This window comes from Staurois parvus, unplaced genomic scaffold, assembly GCF_062004578.1.
Source record: "Staurois parvus isolate SC_StPar_1 unplaced genomic scaffold, SC_StPar_1.0 ptg000682l, whole genome shotgun sequence".
NCBI lineage: Eukaryota > Metazoa > Chordata > Amphibia > Anura > Ranidae > Staurois > Staurois parvus.
Genome location: NW_028318478.1, coordinates 5,131,246 through 5,143,591, shown reverse-complemented (window position 1 = coordinate 5,143,591; position 12,346 = coordinate 5,131,246). Strand labels below are relative to the sequence as shown.

The following is a 12,346-nucleotide window of genomic DNA, read 5'->3' as shown; positions in this document are numbered from 1 at the left end:
AATCCCTGGTTGTCAGGGTCACCATAACTAATGTCCCCATTGCAAGATTTGCCCTCTATTAGTGTTCAACTGACAGCCATAAATTTGGGACTTTCTTTACCTTCACGATCAGTCATAGCGGTAAACAAGACAAATCAAAAAGGTGAATCTCCCTAAAGGGAACAAAGACAGCAATAAATATTGCCAGGTGTTCTAATTCCTCTCCACTCTATCCAAAACTGAAAAGGACAGTTAGTTACACATTAAGGCATCTCCAGGTACTAGCATTTTGCGGTTACCAGTTTAATAACGTTCAAGAGTTGGGTTTACGTTAACTATAAAGCAAAAGTTTTAACGGCGCTTGTAGACTAGTGTTCGGGAAAGTTCTGTGAATGTTTCTGCAACTACAATCAATTTTCTTTTCTCCTGCTTGGAGGTCTGTATAGCAAAAGTTGTTCTGTACATAAAGCAAACTGCAAGATGCCTCTAGTGAAACATTAATTTAGTGAAAACAAATGCTACAATAGCATTACAAGGAGTGAATGCGGTAAATAAAAATGGACCAGACATCAATATTCAAGTATGCATAGGGTAGTATGATATTTAAAGACCCTGCACACAGGTCCTTAATTTTATTGTATAACATGCAGGCTAATGTCAATATACCTGGAATGGGATTTAACGTGTGAATTCCCAAAGCAACATTAAGCTCCTCTTTCCAATGAAAAAGAAAAAAATCACTTATGGAGTGAATGAGAATTACTTACTCTTCATACTGGGCAAGACTGCTGGCTTTTATTGCGGAGACGGTTTTGTCCATTTGCTAGCCATCCAATTTAAAACAGCAATTCTTAATGGACAACAGTAATTTATGCTGCCCTCAAGGGTAGCAAGCTTTTATTAAGCTATGTCAAGCAGAGAACCAAACTAATGAAAGCTCAAAGCAGTTTTAGAAGATTCCCTCTTAATTTTAGAGCTCTATGCCATAAATAACCATTTAAAAGGGTAGCTAGAAATTTAGGCACAATGTAGAAAAACGTCAGTTAACAATAACCCAACTTTCTAGCAAAATGTAAAGAGAAATTCAGGAAAAGATCCTCATACAAAGAATACTAAATATTTATAAACAAACCATTTTTTTTTTAAAAAACCAAATTTACAAAAAGAAAAAAAAAAAAAAAAAAAACGAAATTCCTTGTTATATTGGTAAGATAATAGTGCTGCATTTTATTTTCTGAGATATTTGTTTTGTATATGGCTTTGACCGTAGACAATTTCTTTAAATGTTTGCACTGATGTGGAGTTTTAGCATAGGGAACAGAGCCCTGCCAATACTATTTGCTTGGGTAATAGGAAGACATGGAGGCTGTGTACAGTGTACACAAGAGCTTAGGATTCCTATTGAACAGAAAGACTAGTTTATATCACCACTATCCAAGTAAGGTACATTATAGTGTATTTTAAAGCCAAACTTCAGCAAAACTAAAAGTCCTCCCTTGCATTGGGTGCTGCTCGCCCACTGCAAGTGTTAACTGCTAATTTTTTTTTATCTAGGGGGCAGGGAAAGAAGCTTTACTTACCTGATCCTCCACTCATGCAGGCTTCTCTGTGTAAACTCTTCTTCCCTATGCTTCTGTAGTCCAAGGTCCTCTGACATCATCAAGACCAATGCATGGACCATAGCCCTGCACTGAACGTGAGGACGCAGAGGGACAGTCCACTGCTGAAACTGAGGGAGTGCTATTTGATGGGTGAGCGGAGGATCAGGTATGTAAAAGTGCTCTTACAGTCCCCTAGACTAATGAGCAGATAACTCTTGCAGTATGGGCACAGCCCCACTGCAGGTGGGTTCTTTAGGCTTTCCCAGAGGTTAGCTTTAAATATAATCATGCCTCATGAAATATATCAATTTTTTTTGTAAGGAAAAGAGATATACAGGTAGAAAAATATTTTCTCATATGTGCATAAAAGGTCTGTAGTGGAAAACCCCACTTCATAGAAAATGAAATCTATAATTCACTATTGAAACACAGATAGGCTCACAGAACTACAGTAAACACACCAAAAATTAAAACATTTCTATTTTGAGACTTGGGCAATAAAACTACCACTATATGGTAAACAGTAGAATAAATGTGTGAGTATAATAAGTTGTACCCTCGTGTGACCTGTTGCTTGTTTTTAAAGGAAAGGCAAGACACCTACTTCAGTGATAAGGAAAAGTCAATCTTGCTGGTCTCGCTGTTTCGCACCAGGTAACTTGCTTCTTTACAAAGCCTCAGGAGACTCTCTGCATCTGTGCGGCTGATTGCACCGTGGTACCAGCTGTGAGGGCATCAGATTATTAAAGAAAACAAAAGAACAAAAAGGTTGTCTCATTGAAGGGAGGGGGATGGCTACTACTCTATTCTCAATATAAAAAATGTCTACATATTATACTTAGAGATACACACACATAAAAATGTATTATATATATATATACACACACACATACATACACACACGTCAGCCTATTTCAAGAATATATATAGAGATATTATATATATATATATATATATATATATATATATATATATATATATATATATATATATAAATAAAATTGTTTATATGTTGGTCTCTTTATGATCTGTGGTTACCAGTAGTATAACTTAAAGCGGAGCTCCACCCAGAAGGGGAAGTTCCGCTTTAAGGACTGCTCCCCCGCTCCCTATTAAGGATTGGCACTTTTGGGGGGCAGGGGGAGTGGGTACCCAAATTTGAAAGGTACCTGCTCCCACTTCCGGTCTAATCGCCTAGGCAATCGGAAACAGGTGGTGTCCTCCCTCCCTGTAGTCCTTTGGGACAGATGACAGGTCCCAGAAGACTACAGGACCAATTATGAAGCGCAGCGCTACTCGCGCATGCACAGTGGGTACCCTGATGTGAAGCCTCAGGCTATCACAGCCGGGTGCCCACACTGAATATGCCAGACTCCTGGAATACAGGACGGCTGGTGAAACGGGCTGAGGGGGACACAACGCGGGACCGAGTGACAGGTAAGTGGCTGTTTTTTTAAAAGTCAGCAGCTGCAGTTTTTGTAGCTGCTGACTTTAATTTTTTGTCAGGGTGAGTGGAACTCCGCTTTAAAGTGTTACTTAACCCAGGACCCTGCATTCACTATATCTGGTCTCCCACAGTAAACAGAACATAGAAATGCAATTATTTTAGTAAATATAAATTGCTAAATACCTTTTCTCATCAGAAGTTAGAGCAGTCTTGTGACTTCTATCAGTGCCTAGCCAAGTACTGGTTAAAGTTTGCATTTTATTTCTGCTCTAGGAGGATGCAGAACCCCTGACCTCTGTCTGGACAGTGCTGATTGACCCTGTGCTGATCACATGCACTCTCCAAGAAAAAAAAAAGAAGAAACCTATCTAGCAATACACACCAAACAGAGTGTGCAGAGTGACTCCACACAATGTGGCTTATCAGGAGATAAAAGGAGGGCACTGGATAAGAGAAGTCTGTATAAAATAGCATTTTTACACAATGCAGAGGATTGACCCCTTAGGTTTCACAGTGAGTATAACTAGCATGGTTTGCTGCATATAAAAACTGATTTTACTGTTGTGGGTTTAGTAACACTTTAAAGTCCCATATCAGAGGTGTTCAATATTTGCCACATACACACATATATGTTTTTTTACTGAAATTGTAAGATTTTGAGATTCAATATTTACTTTATTATTAGCAATTGTACAGCAATAAGGATCATAGTAGTTATAGCAGCAGGTTAGCCTCCATCATGCTACTGCTACTTATGCTATTCGTTATAAACCAAAATGTATAATTCAGTTCCTGATCAGTGATATTTCACACCTAGAGTATACACTGGAGGATAATTAAGGAGAAAGAAGGTGGGATGTGGTGGGCTTATCTATTGGGTTGAAGGAGAGGGAGGCAGAAATGGCAGTGACTGGCCTTGCATTAGGTATTGGGGATCTGGCAATTACAGGTGTAAAACGGAGCAAGGAATAACCCAAAAACATGTAGGGAGAACGGGTGGATTTTAGACATGACTTATCTCAGAAATTAGTGCAAGAAGTTTAGAAAATACATAATATATGAGCATATTTAGTGTTAAGTCTAGTTTATAGTAACATATACACACACAAGTCCACAATGGTGCCCCACCTTCTGCGTTGTGTCAGGTGAGATATTGAATAGTAAATTGCTAGAACAGATATAATTGAAAAAAAAAAAATACATTTCAGGAAAGTTGATGGGGCTCGGTTCTAACCTCTACAGCTTAAAAGTGCACTATGTGTAGGAGCATATGTAGGAATTCCTTTGGTTTTGCTATGCAGAAGGTGAACATACTAAGCAAAAAGAGTTCATGGATTTCAAAGATATAGAAACCTATTTTTATTTAAATTGTTATAAGCTCATCTAGTCTCCTGAATCTGTGACCATAGTGTAAAAGGACTTTATTGTGTCCCAACAATATTAATGATACTTACAATTGACTCTCTAATGGCAGGGAAGGATCTATCCTTTCTCCCACTGAGTTGGTGTGTTCTATACTTGGATTCTTGGTTGCCTTCAAGTTTCCCGCTGAGTGTCTGTGCGTGTGTCTGAGTCTGTCCTCTCTGGATGATGACATGCCTGTTTTATCAGCACCATCAAACTGGGCTGAAGAAAAAGAGAAAAACTATAAACTGTAATTCTGCTGTCCACAGAACAGAATGAACAAATTCATGAAAAATAATTAAAGGGGGCATCTGTATTTGTGTAACCTTGCTTATTTAGAGAAGGCCATAATATCTGAATAAAGTCCTATAGATAAACTCACTTATTCTATCCAAGTTATTGACACAACTAGGAAATTGAAATAAGCTATAGGTGACAGATCACAGGGTACAGGATGCCCAGGTGAGGTTCTGGTGAAAGAAATGTAACGCCCCTGGAAACCCACTTTAAGCAAGGACTTTGCAAAATTTGAAAGACATTATGGAACTGTCTGATGCATTTAAAAAAAGCCCCTTTTGGTCACATAGTGTTTAACAAGTATTGTATGTAATGTTCTCTTCAGATACTGAATACATTTATACTTTGTTAAAAAGCTTGATGGGCAGTGGCTCCTGACATGCAGTAAAACCCTGAGGACCAAGGCATTTAAATTCCCTGTCTAGACAGAAGAGCACTCATCTGCAAGCGTCACTGTGACTGGGCTGCAATTGCAATGCAGATAACTGTAAGAGCTCTATGGGAAGAATAGATATGGAAATCTAACCACAGGTTACAAAGAGATTATGGACGACTCATTTACACCAATGATTATTCCATGGTCTTTCCTGGTCATAGCTATGTTTGTATACATATAGATTTGAAGTCTGTATTTCATGGTAGAATAAGCTACAACCATTGACCTTCATACATTGAAAGCGTCGTAAGTGCCATGATAATAGGCCAACCTGTTCTCTGTGAATGATGTAAATGTTATAATGAATATAAAGCAGCCTAATTTCTCACTTTGTAACCATGACAATTCACTTCTCTGACAGTTCTATACACTATGTATTCACTGGATATTAATTTAATGCTTCATAAAGTGTTCTGATTCTTAATGAAAAGACAAACAATTGTAAAGAGTGTCTGATATTAAAAGTATGCAGTACATCCATAAAGTGTAAATTAAGGTAATGTGGAAAGTTTAGGTAGCTCATAGCACCTAGATGATCAATTTGATGTATCTAAGGGTTTGATTTAGTAAAGCAAAAAATAGGGACGTGGTCTGCTAACTTTTGTACCACATTCTAAAAAAAAAAAAAAAAAAGTATGGACTTTACAGTGCCAACCATAGCACCAGGAAAATATGCCAAAAAAAAAAAAGCACAATTTGTTTTTTTTTATAGCACAAAATTGTATTCTACATCATTACACCAAGTATATATATATATATATATATATATATATATATATATATATATATATACACACATATATAAAAACACTATATACAATTACATTACAAAGAAAATTTCCCTGCCAGAATGCTAGTCAAATCTGGCCCAAATGTTCCACATAAATACAAATCATATGGTTATTTAAACATCATACTGCAATGACGCAAGGCCAGAAATGGGAGAGAAGGTTCAATGGTGTTGACGTGTTTCACAACCTCATTGCTTCCTCAGGAGACCCTAATGTGCCAGGGAGTAAGTCATAGATTAACACGTTGCCACACAGCCTATAGCGGATTGACGGCTGGACGGTCTTCTTCTTCCTGTGGCTGGGCATATGACGTCATATGCATTGCAGTGCAGCTGTTCCTGTCAGGCTGTGTCCCTCGGACACAGCGCTTCGCCGCTGGAAGTAAAGAGCCAATTAAATTGGCTTTTTACCACGTGATCAGCTGTGACCTGTCACAGCCGATCATAAGTGTAAACACGATTGGCTGTGGTCTGTCACAGTCGATTGTATGTGTAAACACACAGTGATCACTCACTGTTACTATCTTCTCCTCACACACCGATCTTGTGTGAGGAGGAGAACCTAGGAACAGTGAGTTTTTCAAACCCTTTCTCTACTGTGTACCACACTGCCCCTAATAAAGAGTCCCTGTCAATGTCACCAGTGGATCTGTCAGATCAGCCCATCAGTTGACCCATCAGCGCATCGGTCAGTGCCGCCCCATCAGCGCATCGGTCAGTGCCGCCCCATCAGCGCATCGGTCAGTGCCGCCCCATCAGCGCATCGGTCAGTGCCGCCCCATCAGCGCATCGGTCAGTGCCGCCCCATCAGCGCATCGGTCAGTGCCGCCCCATCAGCGCATCGGTCAGTGCCGCCCCATCAGCGCATCGGTCAGTGCCGCCCCATCAGCGCATCGGTCAGTGCCGCCCCATCAGCGCATCGGTCAGTGCCGCCCCATCAGCGCATCGGTCAGTGCCGCCCCATCAGCGCATCGGTCAGTGCCGCCCCATCAGCGCATCGGTCAGTGCCGCCCCATCAGCGCACAGCCCATCAGTGGACCTGTCAGTGCAGCCCGTCATTGCATTCATTAGTGTACCTGTCAGTGCATTTGTCAGTGCAGCCATTGGTGTACCTGTCACCACAGCCATCAGTGCACCCTAATCAGTGCACTTGTCACAGACTCGACAACTGCTGCCCATCAGCAGTGTAACCATCACAGCCATCGATCAGAAGTTTACCCCTCATACAGACACAATCACAAGAGCCACAATGTCCAAATATTATTTTACTAGTGAGGAGGCTCTCAAAAGCCTCAGCATGTCAGATGAGAGCAGCGGGGAGCTCTCAACATCCAATTCCGATTCGGAATACGAGCCAGTAGAAAGTAGTGGGTCAGTGACCGAATAATAGGAGGAAGCAGTCCCTCCTAAAAGGATACAGCGCTCTTAATAGCAGGCAACGAACAGCACCATACACGCCAATGGTCAATCAGCAGACACCAATGGTGGTAGACCCCAGGGAGGAAAGGTCCAGTACCAGCACTGCAGCACCCCACCAGACCCCAAGAATTAGGGCCCAAACATTTCTTCCTGACACACTGGCAAACCCTTTATGGCTGCCTTCTAGCTCAGCATCAGCTTCAATCCCACCTTACCACACAGCCAGGTGTGCAGACTAGTACTGAATATTTTTCTGAAATTTATTTTTCCCTGACAATTTACTACAATACATGTGGACCAGACAAACCTTTCTGCTCAGCAGTATATGGATAATAATCCCAGTACATCCTACACCCGTCCTTTTCTATGGAGATGTCTCACAGTGGAGGAGTTAAACTAGTTTTTGGGCCTTACGTTTAACATGGGGCTTACAAAAAAAACGAATTGCATGCCTACTGGTCCACCAACCCTATCTATCATATGCCCATCTATTCTGCTATGTCCCAGTCACGCTACGATCTGATCATGCGATCCCTGCATTTCAATGACAACTCATAGTGCCCTCCCAGAAATCATCCCAACTATGACAAAACTATACAAAATCCGCCCCCCTAATAAATTCTTTTGCCAGGAGCTCTGCGGAACTTCATGTCCCTGAGCAACAAATTTGTGTGGATATATCCCCTGTCCACTTCACTGGCCAGCAATACATCCCCAGTAAAAGGGCCAGGTATGGATTGAAGCTGAACAAGCTCTGCAAAAGAGCTACAGGATATGTGCATGCATTCCGTGTGTATGAAGGCAAAGACTCCCAGCTCCAGCCCCAAATGCCCAACCTACATCGGCACAAGTGGCAAAATTGTTTGGGACCTGGCATTCCCAATGATCCAAAAAGGTGATCATATCTACCTTGATAATTATACCAGTCTCCCCCTTTTCCAGCATCTGTACCGCGAGAAGACCTTAGCCTGCGGTACCACCCGAAAGAACAGAAAGGGCTTCCCGCAAAGTTTAGTAACCAGAAGGCTATAAAGGGGGGGGGAATCTGCAAGTCTGAGAAACGAGGGAGTGTTGACCATGAAGTGGAAGGATAAGAGATGTTTAGATGTTTACGTCTCGTCCACTATCATGGAAAATGCGGTCCCATCCAAAGGCCTGAACGTATCCACTATTACAATCGGTTCATGGGGGGGGGCAAGAGTGGATTTAAGATTACCAGATGCTACAGCCCTATTTGTCAACAAGAAAGTCCCTCTTCTTGTGCAAAAAAGTTGCAATTTATTTTATCCATTTGGTAATTTACAATGCATTTGTGATCTATCAAAAGTCAACAGAAAGACCCACCACCTCCCTCAAATATATAGAAGAAATGATTACTGCCCTAATCTACCAGCAAGGATCCCCCCCAAAAAACATTCGCTCTGATTGTGTGAGCAGACTTCATGAGCGTCATTTTCCAGAAAACATTCCCCCCCCAGAATCAGGAAGAAGACCCCCCCCCCCAAAAAAAATGTTGTGTATGCAGCAGAAGAGGAGTTCGGAAAGACACCAGTGTTCATTGTCCACAATGTCCCTCCCAACCAGGCCTATGCATCGGAGACTGCTTCTAACTAAAACATTAGTTCCCCATATTTTTAAACAGCCTGCCATTTCTCAGTTTCTAAAATCTGTGCTGCCTGCTGTCTTGATTGACCATACCTTTGCCTTCCACGTTAACTGACCCTGGCCTGTTTACCAACGATGCCTCTGCCTGCAGTCTGGATTGTTTCTAAACTGCTTTTCTGCCTTCCACCTGAACTGACAACTGGCCTGTTTACCGACAATGCTTTTGCATGCCATGTGGATTTTTTCGAAACAATGTTTCTGCCTTCCAACTGAACTGACCTCGGCCTGTTAATCAACCATGTTTATTGCCTGCACCTTGAACTGATCTTTTGCCCTGCTACTGTAGTAGTGGGATGCAAGATAAAACAGGGGTTTCACATATGTGAGGGGCTTCAGAGTAGAGAAAAACAGTTTTTGGTTTTCACCGGGTTTTGTAATTCCTGATTAGGGTCTGTTAGCCCGGAGGCTTCGAAGAAACTGGGTGGGATGAAGCCTCTACCCCTGTGGCCAGGTCTTACCTGACTGAGGCCCTAAGCCTGATGTTCCTTCCGGCCACCTGGACCAATACTGTGCTGACCATATCTCTGCCTGCTGCCTGTAATGACCCAGGACTTTTTATGGACCATGTTCTTGCCTGATACCTGAACCAGTACTTTGGCTGTGCTGACCATATCTCTGCCTGCTGCCTGTAATGACCCAGGACTTTTTTGAACTAAGTTCCTGCCTGCTGCCTGGGCTATTCATTTGGCTATTGCTGACCACATCACTGCCTGCTTCCAGGACCACTACTGTCCTCTGCAGACAACGTTTCTACTAGAACCACAGGTAATCTTCTGTTTACCCTTTGTTTAGCTATCCTGTGAAAGAGTCTCATGCATGTGATATCACCATACTCAGGAGGAGTAGCAGAATGTATTTTGGGGTGTAATTCTTGCTATGTCCATGCTGTGTTTTTCAAAATATTTTATAAATTGACAACATTGTGTAAAAAAAAAAAAATGTTCTCACTTTCTTTCCACATTTATCAAAAACTTGTGGAAAAAAAATTACATGTTCAAAATACTCATTATACCTCAAAATATAAGTTGGGGTGTTTACTTTCCAAAATTGGGTCATTTTGTGAGTAATTCCATTGTCCTGGTGCTCCAGGGCCTTCAGAAATGTGATAGTCAGGAAATGAGATGTGTAATTTATGCCCCTAGTACGCCTGATGGTGCTACTTGGATGTTGGGCCTCTGTATGTGGCCGGGCTGTGTAAAAGTCTCACACATGTGGTATCATCAAACTCAGGACAAGTAGCAGAATGTATTTTGGGATGTAATTCTTGGTATGTACATGCTATATGTTAGAAATATCTTATAAAATGACAACTTTGTGTAAAAAAAAAAAATAAAAAAAATTTCATTTTCTTTCCACATTTTTCAAAAACTTGTGGAAAAAAAATGACATGTTCAAAAGACTCATTATGCCTCACAGAATATACATTGGGGTGTCTTCTTTCCAAAATGTGGTCATTTTGTGGGTAATTCCATTGTCCTGGTGCTCCAGGGCCTTCAAAAATGTGATAGGTAGTCAGGAAACTAAAAGTGTAATTTATATCTCTAGACTGCCTGATGGTGCTACTTGGATCTTGGGCCTCTGTATGTGGCCAGGTTATGAAAAAGTCTCACATATGTGGTATCGCCATACTAGGCGTAGTAGTAGAATGTGTTTTGGGGTGTAATTGCAAGTATGCATATGCTGTGTATGAGAAATAACTTAATATGATAATTTTGTGTTAAAATTTTTTTTAAATTTTCTCAAGAATTGATGGAAAAAAAATGACAACTTAAAAAAAAAAAATCACCATGCCTCTTACTAGCTTGGACTATGCATGCCTGCTAAAAGTCACTGATCGCCGCTATTACTAGTAATAAAAAAATAAAATAAAAGTATATATACTGCCATTTGTAGATGCTACAACTTTCACGTAAACCAATTAATTTACATGTTTTGGGATTTTTTTTTTTAGCAAAGACATGAAGCAAAATACATTTTGGCCTAAATTTATGCCGAAATTTGATTTAAATTTTTTTTTTGAACATGTTTAATAATCAAAAATAGTTTTTTTTTCAAAATTGTTAGTCTTTTTTGTTTATAACGCAAAAATTAAAAAAGCACAGGTGTTCAAGTACCACGTGAAAGGTGCAGCATATGGGTGCATCATTTATTTGGGTGCAGCATTGCATGACTGCGTAATTGTCAGTTAGCAGCACCGTATCGCAAAAGATGGCCTGGTCAGGAAGGGGGGTAAATCCTCTGGAGGGCAAATGGGTAAAGTGATTCACTTTAATTTACATGCTTGTTTGTGGATATGTATATAAATAGGGTTAAGCAAACCTGTCATAAGTGTTGGTTCACACCATGAATCGTACAGGAATGCGCTGTGTGTTCCTGTGCAAAACACATATGCAGTGTGATTGCAGCCTATTCATTTGAATGAGCTGAAATTACACCAGTAGTGCATGCAATACTTTACATAATGCAGAGCAAGAGGATCACATGGTACAGAGGTACCATGTGATCTGGTGCAGACAGACAGTTTGTTTCTGACCTGCGTTTGTGGTGTTATTAGCATTGGAAAGATAGAATGCAGTTACTAACCTTCTTCTAAACAAACATTCTAGTTTCCTGGCTTTTGAAATAGTCATGTGGTTTCAGTACTTTTCAACTCCTGATCTGCATAATTGTTCTGATCCAGTACTGAAAACAATAGATCATCATCAAAACCAGGTAACTAGTGCTTTGAGAAAGTCAGCAAACGGCATTCTTAATATCTCTCTCATAAAAGGTTTCATTTAAGTTATTTCTAAGTAGTGAACAAAAATCAAGAGTCATGAATGAGAAGCCGCATTGTATAGGGAGTCCACAGAGGCACTATGATTTGGGGCTATCCAGTGACATCTAATAACAAAAACACCTGCCTCTTCAGTATAACCCTGAACTGATTTGCTCATATATGGAAAAACCAGGTCTAAATTTTCTTAAAGCGTAATTTTAAAAATCAAAATTAAGACCGCTTTCTGCTTTTTGTGTCCCATTGGAGAAAATTTCCTTCACTTGGTGGGAGTAGGGTTCCTTTATACTGGTGGTTGGGGGAAGAGTTAAATATGTGTATATCCACCTACCCCCAAAATATCTCAAAAAGTCACACTTTCTCCCCAGAAAGTAATACAATATTATAACCTTTTTGAATTTACATAAACATATTCATATTCAAATACCATAATAATAAAATAAAATAAAATTAAAATAAAAATCAAAACATCCAATAAAAAGTGTCCCAATAAACAAAAAATTGTCCCAATAAAAAATTGTCCCAATAAAAA

The 12,346-nt window shown here is 40.3% G+C and overlaps 1 protein-coding gene across 3 annotated transcripts in view; it reads right to left on the bottom strand.

Moving 5' to 3' along the window:
• Nucleotides 1–12,346, bottom strand: part of SHF (Src homology 2 domain containing F) — a 324,986-nt gene that overhangs the window by 46,469 nt on the left and 266,171 nt on the right. For 2 of the 3 annotated variants that reach the window (XM_089652425.1, XM_089652423.1), the window contains 2 exons: nt 4,482–4,653; nt 2,185–2,304 (listed from right to left, as the gene is read on the bottom strand). In XM_089652425.1, coding sequence (XP_089508551.1) covers nt 2,185–2,304; nt 4,482–4,653 — 292 coding nt within the window. The remainder of the gene's footprint in view (nt 1–2,184; nt 2,305–4,481; nt 4,654–12,346) is intronic. The other variant, XM_089652424.1, reaches the window with a different exon arrangement.